The 19,809-nt window shown below is 35.6% G+C and overlaps 1 protein-coding gene across 6 annotated transcripts in view; it reads left to right on the forward strand.

Annotated features, from left to right (window-relative positions):
- The window catches only part of LOC133515994 (sex determination protein fruitless-like), a 104,637-nt gene that overhangs the window by 56,662 nt on the left and 28,166 nt on the right, over positions 1-19,809 (forward strand). For 5 of the 6 annotated variants that reach the window (XM_061848654.1, XM_061848651.1, XM_061848653.1 and 2 more), the window contains exons 2-3: positions 3,259-3,287; positions 3,805-3,909. In XM_061848654.1, the coding sequence (XP_061704638.1) occupies positions 3,891-3,909 (19 nt within the window). In that variant the 5' untranslated portion in view covers positions 3,259-3,287; positions 3,805-3,890. Of the gene's footprint in view, positions 1-3,258; positions 3,288-3,804; positions 3,910-16,753; positions 17,591-19,809 lie in introns of those variants that run through there. The other variant, XM_061848656.1, reaches the window with a different exon arrangement.

Below are 19,809 nucleotides of genomic sequence, written 5' to 3' on the forward strand. Positions count from 1 at the left end.
CGGCCATAGGGTAACTAATACCTAATCATTTTGCGTTACTCTCTATTCCGAAGTAGTTACTCGGATTGTCTTTACGTAAGTAAAACAAAAGCTTGCTTCGGCAAATATACGTACATTGCTTTCAATTGATTTGTTTATCTGAATTTCAGTCAGACACGTATTAATAATCGGCCGTGGGCCACGTGCAAGCAAATTAATTTATCCAGGTATCACTCCAGTGCACAATGCAGTCCTCACATGCATAACGATATTTGCCTCGGGTCCGTATCCCGGTATGTCCTGTGACATGCAAATCTTGGTGATAGTATTAAATCCGATAGCGGTGTGAGTACCCCGAAGCTGGTCAATCGGTGTAACCATCCCGCGGCTTGTGCGTGCCTGTTCGGTAATCGAATAGTGGATTCTTTTATTGCTTATCATTGATTGGAACTAGCGGACCAAAATCAGCAGGTCAATTCTCGTTTGTAACTTTTCCCTGCCAAATTTCATTTCGCAGATTTTGGCTTTGCATAAAAGGATTCACAGGAAAGTCGTCTAGAATACTATTCCAAACTTTCATCCGATTATTTGGCCAATAGTTTATTACAAAAGAAGGTCCTTTTTGACTTTTCTTTCGAATTCTTTTAAAACAAATTATACTTAAAGCGTTAGTTGAATTGCCTATTTACATCTTCATATTTTTTAATAAGTATATCATAAATAATTTTTACGACAAATTACGAAATATATATATTAACAATACGACAATACAGTACAGTACTTTAAGACGATAGTGGAGATAAATAAATGTTGCAAGTAGGCATTAAGGGCTCTTTTATAAGTCAATACACATTTATAGTAACATCATATAGTGACATGAAAAATACATAACCACATTTATAAATACAACAACCAATACCTGGGTAAACATTACTTTATAATAATCTTAAAATAAATTATTACTACAATAAGTACAATACAGATATATAGTCTCCATGGTTATAAATACATTAAATCTGGAGATGTAACGATGACCGCTTCTCCGTACAAACACCCTTGACATTATGGAAAATATTTTTACACAATTTATTGTATATTATCCAAGGCTATCCATGCCCAAGAGCGAAAAATAAATATCAATATTTACTAAAGCTACTATATTTAATTTTAAAAAATTAAAAAAATTAAAAAATCCATTCCATATAGCTGTGGTTAATATACCTACATCAAACTGCGTAGAAAATATATTCTCAAATGTGAAACGGGGAAAAATGGAAAAGATTTTATGGAGAAGCGGTCATCCCCTTTCGTCTTAATAATATTAACAGACCATTAGAGTGTGTCATATATTTTCTTTGTGTAAGATACCAACTTTAAAACATCGGCATTGGAGTAACAATTTTCTATTTATATTTTATAGAATCCTTTTGTCCCATTGTTAAAAGTGTCATCCTTGTCTACTTACTTACATAGTAGCTTTTGTAACATAATAGGTATCTACTTATTTCAATTGTTAAGTCCCTATACACTGTTAATAAGTTAGGGCGGACAAAATACCATTTTATATTGTGACTTATGTGATAACTAGTAGTATTCATTCTATACCTATTTACGAGTATTAATGATGGTTGGTTGGATGGTGGTTACCTACTAATGAAAAAAAAGGAAGAGGTTGTCAATTGGACCGTTTTTAGGGTTCCGTACCAAACCAAGGAAACCTTATGGTTTTGTATGTGTGTTATCTCATAAGTCTAATAAATCCGTCGTTTCTAAATCGGTTTGGAAATAATTAATTGTTTTACAAGGGGGCAAAGTTGTTGTTTAATCGCTCTTGCTAACATTGATACCCGAGTAAGCGAAAGACTCCAAAATTGAACCATATGATGAACGTAGTGAGTCAAGGCACGAGAGTTAAACAAATTTTACCACCATGAATTTTGAAACACGAAATTTTTTACCACACTAAAATACCAACTATAAAACATCAAACCAAATTAAATCCAAATGAACGTTATTAAATATTTATCAATCAGATTCATGATTTAAAAACAACTCAAAATTTGCATCAAATTACTTTGCCACACATGTGGTTAAAATGCGACTTTCTCATTCGTTTTAGAGCGATCAATAGAGCCTTTACGAGCTGGTGTGGTGAAATATATGGTTTTGTTCAAAAGTATATAATATAGGTATATAGTTTCAAGTTGGCCCCATTTTTGTCAAAAAGTGCTAATGATGTGATCCATGCGAAATCGAAGAAACTCCTCAAATGTTATTGGCATATTTTTTATCAAAAAATCAAGGAACAAGGAAGGAGGAACAGATTCATAAAACTCAAAAAGTGTTATTAGCTGAAGTTAAACTGCTGATAAGAGTCGGAACTTTTTCGGCGATTTGTCTTCTTCATTAAGTTTAACTTTAACTAAAAATGGAAAAAAATAATTAACTTAAAAAAAAAAACAATTTAGTTACAATACCGGTCAATAATACACCCAAACAACTAATGGACAGATTTCTGTTCTTGTCGAACCGTACCAGGGTTGGCATTCGGTTTGACAGTGTTCCCTTTTAAGAATTTGGCACCGACTTCAAACATGATATGTTCCTATGCAGTAGGTACACAATATACTTCCTTGACAAATAAACCTAGGTATATCACGATCGTTATAGAATACATACAAAAGAAAATCATAAGATATACCTACACTCCGCCTCTATTAGATTTACAACACCCGTGGTAGTTTTAATCATTTATAGATCACCGCAAATAAATCCTATGATATTTTAATTCAGTCAATAAAAGCAACAATCTTATCAGCTAATTTCCACTTGAGGTAGGTATGTGTGGATGATAATTATGCGAAGGTAGATCTACTAATTAGGTCCGTCTGTAAGCTAGACCCATATCCTTTTAAAAATATTTTATAGGAACTCTGATTTCGTGTACATAATAAAAAAAAAAATTAGTTAAATAAAATAAATAATAAATAAATATTATAGGACATTATTACACAAATTGACTAAGTCCCACAGTAAGCTCAATAAGGCTTGTGTTGAGGGTACTTAGACAACGATATATATAATATATAAATACTTAAATACATAGAAAACATCCATGACTCAGGAACAAATATCCATTGCTCATCACACGAATAAATGCCCTTACCAGGATTTGAACCCGGGACCATCGGCTTCATAGGCAGGGTCACTACCCACTAGGCCAGACCGGTCGTCAAAATGTTGAATGATATAATAACATATTTTTTCTTTTTCTTTCAGATTGTCCACAAGAGATCATCGCAACAAATGTAAGACCCAGTTCCCAGCTCATATTTCTATTGTATTTATTCGGTCTAAAGACTATAAAGAATAATGAATATGGTATTGATAAGTAAATATACCTGAAATACCTGAACTCCTGAATCTTAAAATACGTTTGATTACTACATAAAACCAGGCACAAAGTACTTAAATACCTACAACCTGTTTATAAGATCATAAATACCCACAAACACTTCCGTTTCAAACGTACGTTTAAACTGATATTTAACTCAAACAGAAACACAAACACACAAATACACATGTTACGTTGTGCAACAGCAAACTTGCTTACACTTACACCTCTGACATCAAAGTTCTGCTTCATACAAGCTAAATTGCAACTGTGGTGTAGTCACCTTGTGAAGTATGCTCTCCTGGTACTGATTGTAACGAAGCGATCGCTAACAGCGCCGAGTAGCTCTCATACACGTTAGATGTAGATATGCATATGTATAGGTATAGCCTAATTCATGACACTTGATTGAGTACTTTGGAAATTCGCAGGATAATTAGCCGGCATACCGACCATTATTAATACCTAATCCTGCATAAATCGGCGCTGATTGGTTGCAAGCGCTGAAGAGGTCCGGATGAATTTAACTACTAAGGGTAAGTTAAACAAGATACATTTCTCTGGACTAAGCGAAATGAATTACTATTTACTGAAAGAAAGCACTCAATTTATGATTCATATGTCCGTACACCATGTAATGCAAGAAAAATACAAATCAAATTTAATCCAGACTTTTATTTTACTATGGGGCAAATTTTAAAACATTAAACAACGAACAATACGTGGCTATCTTAATAATTTTGTATTTTACTAAAATCACGCTGATTCATTGTAAAAATATACTTTTAGCGTAAAACTGAGGTACCTACTTAACTATAATAAATATTACCTAAATACTTTCCGGTATTAAGTTGGTACATAGCGCCTGCTTTCTGGACACTATTTTACCGAAATGTCTTTAAATTTCACGGCAGAACATTTACCAGCAGTCGGAACCGCCATCTAAATCTGCTGTCACTTCTATAAATAATAAAGAGCAAAGAATACAATACTATGCACAGTGAAACACATTTGTAACTACCTCCTATAACAAACTATCCATGTTTATACATAGCCGACTCTCCTCTATTGATAACGATATGCTGATATTCCGTGAAACGGAAAACGATTATCAGGCTCGAAATCGGGACTGATTTCGCGACCGATATCGGGAAGTGTAGATGTAGTTGGCGGTTAACTTTCTCAGATTTCGTGCATCAATCTCAATACCCTCAAAGCAATGCTTTAGTTTAGATAGTTTTACATAGATCATCAACCTTTTTAGGGTTCCGTAGCCAAATGGTAAAAAACGGAACCCCTATAGATTCGTCATGTCCGTCTGTCTGTCCGATTATGTCACAGCCACTTTTTTCCAAAACTATAAGAGCTATACTGTTCAAACTTGGTAAGTAGATGTATTCTATGAACCGCATTAAGATTTTTACACAAAAAAAGAAAGAAAAAAACAAATTTTGGGGGTTCCCCATACTTAGAACTGAAACTTAAAAAATCTTTTTTCATCAAACCCATACGTGTGGGGTATTTATGCATAGGTCTTTAAAAATGATATTTAGGTTTCTAATGTAACTTCCCTGTAACTTCTAAAATAAAATGAAAAATCTAAAAAAAAATTATGATATACATTACCATGCAAACTTCCACCGAAAATTGGTTTGAACGAGATCTAGTAGGTAGTTTTTTTTTAATACGTCATACATGGTACGGAACCCTTCATGGGCGAGTCCGACTAGCACTTGGCCGCTTTTTTTTTAAATATAGGGCATAGGTAGCTTCTTTTTCAGGAGGGCGGTATTTGGCGCTGTATTAATATTTTGAACTCCATTTTAATTTAAAATTATAACCCAAATTTTTACATCTTGGTATCCCATTAAAGCAAATAATAACTCCAAACTAATATTTGTTAACCTAAAAATAGTCGATAACCACTAAAATTTAGCCACATTTTAATTTAAAATGGCATACAAATATTTAACATCTCGTTATCCTATTAGGTATTTTATACAATCGTGACATAATAGAGAGCTTTTCAGTCGAGTATCGTGCTGACTTGCCTAAGTAAGGTACGAGATTGAAAAGCTGGATTGGGTATATCGCTATTGTATACAATACTTTCTTTACGAGTAATCTAAAATAATGTTTTTTTAGCAAAACAAAAAGACGGGTTATTAAGTTTGACGCCAATATCTGTGTCTGTCTGTGCTATCGTAGCTGTCACTGCCTGTCACATGGATAGACAGTTTTCGATGCGGTTTATTTCGTGAATGCCAGTTTCATTGCGGTGGTTCTTAGCTAAGTATGTTTGATAAAAATCGATCCAACAGTTTGAAGAGTATCAGCTCTTTCCCAAATGATATAGGGCATTTTTAGTATAACATGTTTTTTTATTATTAATAGGATTGTAACAAAAACAGTAGAAAAGAAAGTAAAAAATATATATATTTTTGTGCTACCTATCTATTCTCAATTTAGCGGCTGTGACTTTTAATCTCAACAAAAAAATCTAGAGAGATATTTTTTTTATCCTTTTTAAGGGTTGTTTTTTGGTCTTTTTTGCGTAGGGGATTTTGTTTTTTTTTTTATCATTTTAAGGTCCTAATGGAAAAGAGTACGTAGGTAGGAGTAGTAGTAGTATTCTATGTTATTATTCAGTTCTATTTAAATAACCATAGCAGGTCTAGATACTTAGGTTCCAATGGCGAAGTCCAGTCGCGGAGGTCGAATTTTTGAAGAAGGTACTTATAGGTGTATTTTTCATAAGACAAAATGCTTGGATTGGAATTTTCAAGTTGTCCAAACTCCGAATGTTCCTTAACATTCCTACATATCGAACCCCTTAAAAAATGTAAGCATTGGCTTCTCGGTCTTCTTGCATTAGGTAGACATTGTTGATTGTTTACGCCCGCCCCGAAAAGCAAAAGAGTAAAATCGATTCCAATGTTCGATTTTTCTATTCGCTTGCGCCTTGTTTCCTAATTTTGGTTGTTTTTTGTCCCGTGAGAAATGGTGTGAACATTTAAGACGAAATAATAATGCATACGCGAGAAGCATCAATTCACATGACGCGCACTAAATGTGGGGCGGCCATTTTGAATCATAAATACTAATTAACCATGTTTTTATTTATTTCCAGGATGCCCTTGCGAATGTTGAAGATGCTGCGCTGTTCATTTACCACACCCGAACACACTACTAAGTATATCACCATAAACATTATATACACATCGTAACATTTTACTGTATAAGTAGGTTTTGTTGTATTTAAACACCTTATGTGCTTAAAATCTTTCTTTCAACTTTTTTAGATTACATTTAACTGACCTACGTAACAGAAGTCAACATCAACATAGGCATAGTACAAAGAGTGGGGAAGTAGGCTATCTTCATACAAACGCACCTCGCGCGGCTTGTATGTGTGCGCCATAGTATCTTTACGTCGCCGCACGAACACTCAAACAAAAGCCCCGACTGGCGCACTGAGAAACGGAGATAACTGAAGATAACCTATTTCCCCACTATTTGTACTATGAATGACATAGGTACTAAATACTTCAGTAGGTAGGTAATCTTAACTTATCTACAGCGTGTATTTTCGATACGACCGCATAATCTAAATCAGCATAAAAAAAAATACAAAAAAAAAAAAAAAAAAAAAAATCCAGGAGCATTTTATAGCACCAAAACCTAGCGTCTAGTTTAAGCTTCCGGTTATATCAAAAATACACACCGTATGTATTGCATATATGATATTATCAAATAATCATTCTGCAATCAGGAACCAGAATAAAGCTTAACGGCAATTACACCGAAGTGTATGAAAAATGTCATTTGTTTATAGTAGAGTGTGCAGACAAACTGTACCTACTGGGATTCCTAACGTAACATGATTATATTGTTTGCATTTTTGGGTACATACTTATACTTAAATACTTTAGGTAGGTCTGTATTTATTTATAAACATGTATTAGTTAGGCAACCAAATATAAAACTACCTGGATCGGTCCCTTATCGTTTTGGCTTTATCTCTGGGTGTTACAAGGGGGCAAAGTTGTCGTTTAACCTCTCGTGCTAATATTGATACCCGAACAAGTGAAACATCCTAAAATTGAACCACGAGCGTAGCGAGAGGTTTGAAAATCATCATTAAAAAAAAGTAAATTCTACCAGCCAACATGAGGAAGCAATTCAAAATTAGCATTTGATTACTTTGCCCCACATGTGGATAAACTGCAACGTTATCATTAGTTTTTGAACAATTAAGAGAGCCAATACCAGCTGGTGTGGTGTTAACATATATTCCTACAAATTATCCGTATTTGATTTACAGCAGTCGGGAAAATAAATACAGATATTTCTATTTTCTCTTCAAATACGTGAAAACGTAAAAGTGTACGTTCATGATATAAATTATATATGATATACCAACGGTACTTTCCAATTGCATCATGAGTGCGGTCAGATAGTATCGGCGCTAGAATTTAGAAGCATAGGCACCTATATAAGTAAAGTACCTACCTGGGCCCTTATTCGACATGCTAAAAGTGACGTTTCGTGTTGATTTCCATTTGATGTGAGAAATATTGTGACTTGTCGAATTGCTATTATCACCACCTGTCAGTGAACAATATCCACACTAGAGGCGGGGCGTTGTACCGGAATAGTTTTTGGAACAGGTTATTTGTAATAGACTACTTTTAGCTTGTCGAGTATTTAAAAGTACGGACTTTGATTTCTGAAATAAAACAAATATGAAACTTTTATCACCTCGTACCTCCATTCTTACCGTTACTTTAGGTAAAATAAAATTTTGTTAACAGATGGTCGTCTGGGTGTCTGTTGTATCTAAAAATAATGTAATAATATATAACAAAAATATGACAATAGATTCATAGGCTTCACTCAAAACGTCACCATATTTCCGACCCTTACCGAAATAATAAGTCGATATTTGTATAAATAATCCTTATTTGTAAGACGCCTAAGCACGGCAAATAAGTAAACTGCCTATTGGGGGTCATACTCGTAAAACTGGTATTTTAGACGTACTTTTGGTACGAGTAACAGAGACGTACTTTTGGTACGCAGTCCCAGCTCTAGTCAGGATTCTAGTTGTCAAATATAAGCGTGTCGAATACGTATTAGTTAACTGTCAAATGAAATTAGATCAACGGTAGACTTTTTTGTCGATGGGTATGGCTGCCATGTTTGGATTTATGACATTTAAAAGGGGATACTAAGGCAGAGAGTAGTTTTACCTGTACGATTTTGATTCTTCTACTGGACGCAAGATGGAGTTAGCTGCCAAATTCCGATCAGGCTGACACAACTAGGAAGAAAAAAGTTTTGTATGGAATTTGTTTCGCAAATCATTGCCAACGAAGAAAAAGAAAACGTCAGTGCTATTTATTCTGTCAAGTTTACATGCCATTCATACTTTAGTATATGTACATAGACCTAATTTATAAGTATTTATAAATACATAGAAAATACCCATGTCTCAGGAACAAATATTCATGCTCATCACACTAATAAATGCCCATTCCAGGATTTGAACCTGGGACCATCGGCTTCATAGGCAGGGTCGCTGCCAACAAGGCCAGACCCGTTCTCATTATTAACAGACATATAAATACATAAAAAGTTAAAGAATTGATAAAGGGTTGTTGATAACTGGATGCCGAAAAACATGATTTATAGATGCATATTAGCGCGAAATAATCAGTTGATCATCTCATTAGCAAACACATGGAATATAAACTGTAGATAAAGTCATGTTTTTCCAAGGCTGTATGTTTTCCGATGCAGGCAGTGGGCCAAATTTGTTGGGAACGAAGACCTGATACAGCTTCCCATAGAAAAGTTACATTTATTCAAACATGTATGTGCACATCATTATGAAAATCAAGCATTTAATAAAATAAAAAAACACGACTTAAAAACTGTATTAAAATAATTCGGGTCCACATTAAGCCCGACCAGATAGTAGTCCAATTAAGAACTATCCACTATATAACATACAACTTAAATGTGGACTCGATGCTAACCTGATTTCGAGTACAAAATTTGTAGACAGGAGCCTATGTTTCAACCCTCCCCATTTTATCGATATCGATAAGAATCGTAAGCGTGTAGCGTACTACACTATTTAAATCGCTTATGTTGGTACTATGGTTCTTTGACAGTTCTTTGTCGTACATTTTGGTAATGATTTGCGAAACAAACTGATTCCACTCGCTAGTATGAAAGTCCCGTCTCTTAAAACGTAGTGATTATATGCTCTTTGACAATGACATGCAGTTGCGTCGATGTAGATCTATCATAAAAACGTACAGGTGACGCATGTGACAATTGTCCAGGATGAAAGAAATATCTTGACAATTAACATAAAGCAATACAATACCACAAAATGTCAACAAGAAAACAGATTTATTATAAAAATACAAATTATATACAAAGCTTCATTTTAAATCAATGGTCGTGGGTTCTAACCCCGGCTCTTAACAATGTGCATCTTGTAACATGTACCGATTGCTTTTCAGTAAAGTAAAATATATTATCATGAGGAAGATGGAGTAGCCCCAATAAGGTATATTTTCCCCTCTGGGTTAGAAGGTCAGATAGTAGTGAGACAGGGAGATATAGTGAAGAATGCGGAAAAAACAAGCATTTATTGTGTTGTTAGGCTAGTTCTTTTTTTCAAAATTTGAAAACGAACGCAACATCATGCTCAAAGCCCCCTGTGAGTCAGAATCTGTTAAATTCAGGCTTAAGACGAAACAGGAGCTGAGCCCGTACACAAATTTGAGATTATTAGGTAAAAGGTAAAAAATATCGCCGTCGCGCTGACGAGTGTGGCACCCCGTACCTAGGTATCCCTTAGAGACTATCCCTTGTGTGTGTACCAACAAACCAAATTTTAGACAAATATGATACGTCTTCTTCTTCTTTGTCGTTGTACTCTTTGCAGAGCGTCGTGGTTAACTGCTGATATCAGGCGCAGATGTTGCTTGCCGCACGATTTCTCGCCATTTTTCGCGGTTGGGGGCCATTCTGGCAAATGCGTTCAGGGGACCCTTCATGGCAGATTTGATTTGGTCAGTCCATCGCATAGGTGGCCTTTTGCGCGGTCTTTTTCCGTTTGCTCTACCCTGCACCACTAGACGCTCTATGGAGTCGTTGTTCCTCCTCGAGACATGACCGAAAAAACTGAGTATGCGGGTCTTTACGAGAGTCGAAAGGCGCTGCTTGATACGGAGTTCTTTAAGGATGGAGACATTAGTCCGAAACTCGGTCCAGGATATCCCCAGCATTTTCCTCCAGCACCATATTTCTAGGGCGTCTATCGTCTTCTCCTCTGTCTTTCGGATAGTCCAGGTCCCGCAGCGTATAAGAATATAGGAAAAACGAGGGCCCGTACAAGCCGAACCTTCGTGGTGTTTGTGACGTTTCGGTGATACGTAGCCTATACGTAAAAACTAGCCAAGACAAATCCTTTATAATTTCAGGATTTTCTACACAGCACAGAACATGGCACCCATATAGATCTCAATTCCGTTGTCGGCGAGTCAACAACGACACATATTCTTAATATTGAACTTAATTGGCTCTCATTTCACATTTATGTTTTAAATTAATTATAGGCATAGACATACCATATCCTATTGTAAGTACAAAGTTTCAGAGCAATCTAGCAAGTCATTTTAAAATGAGAGCGTAACTACATTTGTATGGAGAACCGAATTTGCTGCGGACGCACAATGTAGCATAATCGATTAGGACCAACCTCGAAATCTCTGTAACAGTCATGAAATTTATTATGTATATAAATTAAGGGCCCCTTTTTCATGCCCAAACCATTTAACATTTGGGGACCTCGAGGAATCCGAGCCATCTTGGAAAATGTGTACCATCAACACAACAGTCAACATTAAAACTTATTAAATTCTACACAAAAAAGTCCTCGATATCTTTGCAGAACAATACATCTTGTTATAGAGAATGCTTGCTGAATCTAAGTTTAACGCTTATACACTTCCAGGGGACATTCTCTTAAAAGGAAACTCGGAGGAATATGAATTCTATTTTTAACTACTTATACATTTGTACGTGGTCTACCCCAATATTAACATTTTATTCTACTGTGACTAAACCAGAAAGAAGGGTTATGGGTGTAAGTACTGATGATTCAGTACACCCAGTAGCTAGGTATTAGGATACTGGACGGATTTTTTTAAATGATGTATCGTTAGATTCCTCTTGCCATTCACAACCTACTTTTACTTGTTCTATTAAAGAAAAATCAATACAGCCGCCTTGAGAGAACTCCGAATATTAAATCATATTTTTTCTTCTAGCGCCTAAACTATTGAGCGGAGTACAGTAAAACAGACATCAGTAGATCCACAGTTAGTATACAAGTGCTATGCAATACAAAGTTACTAAAATTAACGGAAGAAAAAGGTTTAGGGCTAAATAATACGTCATTTAAAAAATCCGTCCAGTATCCTAAGCTACAGGTTGTCCTGAATCCTCAGTACTTATACCCATAACCCTACTTTCTGGTTAAGTTGCAGTCAAGTAAAATATTGATATTGGGGTAGATTATGTACAAATGTATAGTTAAAAGTGGAATTTTTATTCTTCCAAGTTTCCTATTAAGAGAATATCCCATGAAAGGGTATAAGGGCTAAATCTGGGTTTAGCAAGTATTTTTTAAAGCAAGATCATTTTTTTTCGCAAAGATGTCTAAAACTATTTTATGTAGAATTTTATAAGCTTGAATGTTGCCTTACACGATTATTGAATAAAGAACGTAGATTTAGAGTAAAACGCGAATTCCTCCTGGATGGTCCACATTTTCCAAGATGGCTGCGGTTCCTCGAGGTCCCCAAATGTCAAATGGTGTGGGCATGAAAAAGGGGCCTTTAAGGGGCGTATACAGTGTGTGTCTTTCATAACGACACTAATTTCAAGGGCTGAAAGTATAAGTCCTAATGAACTGAAATTAGCATATTTAGTTAAAAAATAAAAAATAAAATTTTTCATACAAATTAATTGGGCACGCAATGTATCAGTAATAAATTAAACTTAACAATTGTCATGTGATTTCATTGAAATTTCGCTCTTAGTGACATCCTGACACCTATCACAATTACCTACATCTTACATGTCGGTGACACTTTTGATTGACAAGACCGTCAAAAATCATGACAAGAGACCTTGTTCGTAAAAAAAGGACTTAACCGCCCTGCTATCGCGAAACACTTTGCGAAGTTTCTCCTCTCTTTCTCACTCACAAAAGTTGCTTGAGGAGAAACTACGCAGTGTTTCTTGGTCAAAGTTCTATTAAAAATAAAAAAAGATTAAAAAGTTTTTATTTATTCAAAAAATAAAATCAATCTCTGCGATTCACTCGTCGAAGATAACGATGTTCGATGTGACGTCCTTGCATTTCGATGCAAGTGTTGCATCGGCGTATGAGAGACTGATGTACGCTTTCAAAATTAGTGTTCTGCTGAAGTTTTTGAAACGCGTCAGTTATTCTGTTCCGAAGATCTTCAACAGATATTTGTGGTTTCGAATACACTTCGTTTTTTATGGCCCCCCATAAAAAAAAAATCTAACATCGTGAGGTCCGGTGAACGGGCCGGCCAACGTCGAGGCCCAAATCTACCGAGCCAGTGGTTTCCAAACATGAAGTTCAAATGATTACGCACGCGAACTGCTGAATGTGCCGGAGCTCCGTCCATTTGCAACCAAGTCAGCTCCCGTGCTTCTTCTGGTAACGAATTGAAATAATTAGTCAATGGACCACTAAGGAATTCCAGGAATTTTTCGCCATTGAGATTTCCGTCGATAAATACTGGACCTATTATACGGTCACCATGAATGGCTGCCCAGACGTTTACAGCCCATCGGTATTGATGACCGGTCTCTCTTAGTACACGAGGATTTACTCTTGCCCAATAGTGTGTATTTCTCTGATTCCACACGCCGTTCCGAGTAAAAGTACTCTCATCAGTCCATATTACTCTTGAGGTAAATTGGTGGTCGGTATTGTGTTTGTTTAATAGCCAGCGACTAAATGTTAAACGTGGCAGCAAATCCCTAGGCAATGTTGCGTGTGCCTTCAAAAATTTGTAAGGAAGCTGCAAGTTTTTTTTGAGAATCCTGTGAACTGTTTTGTGCTTCATTTGAAAATGTCGCCCGGCATTTCTTGTACTGCATTCTGGATTTTCAGCAAAATGTTCCAGTATAATTTCTTCATTACGAACATGAAGACGGGGTCCATTTGCCAACGGTTGGATTCTCCCAGTAATGGGCATGTCTTCCCGGACACGCTGCAATGCACCGACTATGACTCTGGGGTTTTGCGGAATTCGACGATTTGGAAATTGCTCCCGATATAATGTTAACGCTAGTCTAGCATCTTGCATAGCTTCGCCATACTTTATAATCATATCCGCTAATTCTTGCGAGGTATAAGGCGATGGTCGTGGCATTTTGGAAAGATAATTATGACATGACAATTTCATGAAAAAAGTCACCTAAATATTTTACGTCAACCTACCTGCATCCTGTCATACCAGCCAGTGCAGTCAAAAGATTGGTGTAAGTAGGTAACTTTGTGTTAACTAAGAAGGCGGAATCAGATAATTGTTTCGTTTAAGTACCGATTGATAACTTCACATTGATTGGGTTGAAGTGTCAAGATAACATCGAGTTTGTTGATCAACACAGACATTCCTAAAAAATTTAATAAGCATGTTTGAACTAGGTAATGTGATTTCTAAGAAGTGATAATAAATGTATGTGCAGTGATTTTTGGTATCAGTCTAGTTCGGTGAATAATGCGATTCATAAATGTGGTGGCTAACAATAAGACACAGAAAGATTTGTTGATGTAAATTTGTTGTGCTAGTGTGGTCAAAATCGCGTATGTTTTAAATTGCAGTGTTTTCTAGTAGTGAATAATTCAGTAAATAAGTTAACGTCGGCAACAGTTCCGAGTTACTTAATGTTTTGATCGAATTTAAATGGAAACGAAACTAGCTCTTCCTCTCTGAAACGTCAAATAAATGTTTGCATTACATTGCTGCTCGAGATTTTTTTTTAAATTAATTACTCTTAACTATAAAAGGCAATCGTTATATTCTTTTGATAAAACTGTTAACAGCACTTTAAACTATCGTTACTTAAAACCAATGTCGTTATGAAAGACACACACTGTATACATACCAAATTTCATGACTGTTCAGACATTTCGAGTTTGGTCCTAATCCGACTGTGCTAATGCCACTATGTACGTAAACTGTAACTGTACTGCGGACTCAACCTTCACGTTATAATTTTTTAAGTATTAACGTTGACATAGTAACGAAAATAATAAACACGTCAATTGAAGTAAACAATATTATTATATGCAAGAAAATTTTGCAAAATAGGTATATTAATGATTAATATGTAAAACACCATTAATTATTGAATTAAAATTATGATTTTGTGTTAAAAAATATGAGACCAATGATACAGCCCGATTACACGGGCTTCATATTAAAAATGATTATCATGGAAACAGTAAATATACACAGGTGAACAAAGTTATAGTAAAATAGGTGCATAATTTCAGAGCTTGCCTGGCCCACCTGTACCACCTACCATGACCACGGCCGTCTCCTACTATTATTTTTTTCTAATACCTATGGCCTTACTAGCGAATAGTATTCCATGTTCTTGATCCAGAATTTAAACCCTTAACTACATATTTGTGGCACTTGGGGTTGAATTTGAAACTCTAGGGCACTAGCGTGGCTCTATGAGAGCGCCTTATATAGGCTTCTGGTGACCAGAGGATCAGCATTGTTAACCAGCGCGGAAATGCACCCAGCCTTCTGGGCACCCTACCGAGCGACCAGAATATAGGGCAAATATTTTATGTATACGTTTTTGACTTAAGTGTTTTTATCATGTTTTATATTTAAACTTACAGATGTCGAACTATCAGCAAAGTTTTTGAAGAGGTGTAGTTTTTATATTTCCTGGTACCAAACTGATACAGGAAATTGGAACATCAGTAAATAATCTACACCAAAGACAGTGAATTATAGTCACATAATACTTTAATGTTTTATTTTATTAAAGAAATCGGTAAAAAAATGTGTTAACTGAAAAAGATAAATTTTATTTTATTTGTAGTTGAATAACAAAATATGTATTTAATCTCCTTTTAACATAGGAATTCTCTTTGTGTAGGTACATATAAATAATAGGTACTTAGGTCTTGGTAAGTAATATAGACAGTACAGTAGGTCTTATCTTAATAATTTGAGATCTCATACATGCGTTCCGATATATCTGATTGCGACTGTACATACAATGGGGTCGCGTATACGAGTACAAAGAGCATTAAAATAGTTTTTGATAGACCAAGTGAGCGAGCGACTATGGTACCTATCTTTATATCAATTTTATGCATTATGTAATAGCGCAATACAGAAATGTTTTTTGACAAATGTAGTATTATTTTTATAGTAATAAAGGTTATTCATGAACCATCTCGTAATTTAAAAAAAAACGGACTTTATCTCTAAATCATATGCCATATTTACAGATGTGTTAGGTTACAACTTGGTTCGTGAATGTGGTTTAGAAGCAACTTGAGACTGGGTGCGGAGTAAATTGCATCAATTTTTTTTACAATTTTGAGCGTTTATAGGAGAATATGTGGAGCGAGCATTATTCGACGTGTAGGTGTGGGTTCAACAAAAAGATCGCATGTCAATAGTTCTTTATTGTCGTTAAAATTCAATTAATAATCGCCTTTATCGACCATCAACTGTGTGGTCACTTTTTAATTGATTGACGTTGTCAGGTACAGTTTCACTACTCGCCGCCGCATTGTTCATAGCGCATTACTTATCCTATCGAATACAAGATGTCGCTGATTCCTGTAAACTTATGTTTAAAAAAAAAAGACGCTTTACTCTATGCCATATATTGTAGGAAAGGAAGGGTATTCCCTGTCGTACGTCAAAAAATCCAAGACGGTGCCCAAGCCCATGGACAATAAAGTCTAGCAATAAAATCAACACTTGTCAAAATTTGACATTAGCAATCCACAGTCAGGTGACAATCAAATCAAATCGAACCACTTCGAGTTCAGAGCCATTTCAAACTATATAGTAGTAATAAACAAAGTTGATTTTTGTTTGATTATTTTTTCTATGAATGAGTTTTGATTGTTCCAAATGATAATATCCACAGTTGATAGAATCAACACTTGATACAATCAACATGCGATAGAATCAAGTGTTGATTTGATGTGGACGCGAAATTTGACAGTTGTGCATCTCGAATAAGGCCCCTGTTCATTCTATGGATATACATAATAAATTTTCAAAAATATCTAATAATGCTTAATTCTTATAAATTCATAAAGTAACTCATAAGTTTGAGACCATGATAGGCATGTTAGTTTGCTGGGAGTAATTAATAAATAACTGTGAATAACTTATTACCCTAAATTACCTATCTACCCTAAGATGTCGGAAATGTAGGTACATATTTCTACCCCACCACGCATAACGGCCGTAACTGCCATTGGAAAACCAGTTTGAATTTAGAATTTATAGCGCGAGAATATGGTAAACAATTGAATGGACAACTGTCCAATGCTGCTACGTTACGGCTTTCATACGTGGTGGAGCAGAGCTGGGAAGTCCTAATAAAACTGGAGCCCGGGATAATTAGTAAATTATCGTTTTCTCATTCATTTGGTTAGATTATTTTTTATTGTAGAATACGCCTCGAAGAACACAAAAACCAATCTTAAAAGTCCTGCCTAGCAAGGCGAGTTCGGTAGGACTTTTATGAATTTGGGATTTTGGCTATAAATGGAAAAGAGTCACGTGACTTTTCGTAGCATCTGTCATTACGGAACAGTTTTCCTTTTCGTTTGGCGTTTGTATCGACAACCTACATCGTCCCTGTCTACCCACCTACTATGTACCTATTTTAGATCGGTACATCGGTACGGTTGTCACATTTGTTCACGTCATACACTACACTTACACTCACAACAGTGGCACATGCTAAGCGAATGATTATTTTTAACCATAGTTTGAAGGGATTCGAGCTACCTGTGGTGCGTTGTCACCTCAAGATAACAATGAAGGAGCGTGTACTTGGCCTGTGCGAATGCTACTTTACTGCAGCGAAATGGTAAGGATATATTATATAATTATATTACCCGAATTAAAGTATGACTCATGATACACCACGAGTTCGGGCGCTCAACTAATTTCTAGTTAGTAACAAATCCTAGTGCACTATATACTTAGCCCAATAGATGACAACCAGATATTACCTCTGTAAACAATGACTTAAGATGCAGTGAGTTCAGGTTCTTCTCCGAACGCACTCGCTGAGCACTGAGCGGAAGGCCGTGCGTGCCGGGGATCACGGATATCATTGGTATTAAATTTTATTTTAAGTTATAGTTATTTAACAAAAAATATCAAAAATAGCATTACGCATTTTTAGTAGCAATTTCCTTTTTAATAGCTTCTGTGTTAATAGCTACAAATTTTTAATGGTGCATTTTAGACCAATGTTCGTGACTTTTCTATCGAACGAAAGTTATTTAATCAGGTTTAGAGTCGATGAAGTTACTAGAGAAAGGCCTCAAGATCGCTATTCGTAATTTGACAATATGATCTTTACAAGCGCTACGATTTTTCAAAAACCCCCACTCGTTGGCCTAACCCACTGCACCTTAAATGACGATGACATGCACTGTGACAGTGGTGAGCTGACAAGAAGGTCTACCTAAGAGAAATATTGAGTTGAAAAATACCTTCATATTGAGTAGGCACTGGAACTTCATATACTTTGTCTGTTATATTTTACTTTTACGATTCGAACTCCGTACGGTGTAACATGCGTCATCCTTTATCTTGCGTCGTTATCTACATAGTTTCGCTTACATAACGCTACTCTTTTAATAAATAGGTAAATACCTACTTCTGAAAATGCTCTAGGTAGCCGATTTTTATCTGGTATTTTACAGCTTATGAATGTATCAGTATCAAATCATTCAATCAGCGGCTTCATAGCATTTTCAAGTCCAAAAAGAGTAACGTTAGGTATGCGGCACATTGCTGTACCCCTAGTGTAAATAAATTCGATTTCCAAACGTGACGTACGCGTTTGCGTTTAGTCTCATTTTGTAATGGATTTCGAAAGAGCGCGCCAAGCGGGACGTTTTGGAAACTCAAAATCCTATACAAAATGAGACTTAACGCAAACGCGTTCGTCACGTTATGATGTCGATCAAAGTTACACTAGGGGTACTGGAGTGCTAATCGTTTGGTAATTGTAATTTAAAAAACTGAATGCATTTTTCCAAGTCGTATAAGACCACATATGTATGGTCCGCATCGTCTCTGTAACGCAATATTTTATATTTACCTAGTTTTCTGATATTTATTCATGATAATATTCTGTAACATGTTGACACCGTTATTAATATGGGTATTTTAAAATGTACAACAAGTGAAATGATCGTATCTACCATCTATCAGTTACTACGGTATAATTGGGATAGCCAACCACGTATTAAACGCTATTCTACTTAACTGTACGGACACGGTCACGTAACAACTTTTTTAGAAAATATGTTTTGTTCAGAAATAAAAGATCGCCATTCTCTGTAATACCTAAATAGGCACCTAGGAGACGTCTCCGAGTTTTATAATCAGTCAACGGCCTCTCGCATATCGATCTTAATCACTTAGCCAGACGCAACTAGAAATTATTTGTTGTCATAATGTCCTATTAGGTTTCATTAGGAGTAACATAAAAAAATGGGCCGCGTCAAGTGGCATTGGCAGTCGCGTCTGGCGGCCACTTCGTCTTTTTTTGCATTAGAAAGAAGGTAGGTAACGATTTTGACGTGTATTTTTTATTCAAAGACGCTTTTGATATTTTTCAACAAATATGAAACATTTATAAATATATCATGATAATTTACTCTTTTGGTTTCATAATTAATATAAACAATTTTTATAGCATTTTTATTTAATTATTCAAACTTTATTGCACAAAATACAAAACAAATATGTACCAATGGCGGACTTCATGCCTACTGGAATTTTCTACCAGTCAACCATCGGGGTACAATCAATAATTTTCAATAAAAAGACACGTCAAGATTGCCTTTTTTCTAATGCTAAAAAACCTATAGTAAAGTAGCAACATGGCACCCTCATACATGGTCAGCAGAGATTTGGACCCGGGTATGTCCTTAAACTACGGCCAACAAGAGAGGTTGGGTACCGCGTAATAAATAAATAAATAAATAAATTATTCAGACAAAGTGGTCCACATTTGTTAATTTGAGTATCTTATAAGCTATAGTTATTTACTATTTGTACAAAAAA

This window comes from Cydia pomonella, chromosome 3 (genome assembly GCF_033807575.1).
Source record: "Cydia pomonella isolate Wapato2018A chromosome 3, ilCydPomo1, whole genome shotgun sequence".
In the NCBI taxonomy this organism is placed as follows: Eukaryota; Metazoa; Arthropoda; class Insecta; order Lepidoptera; family Tortricidae; genus Cydia; species Cydia pomonella.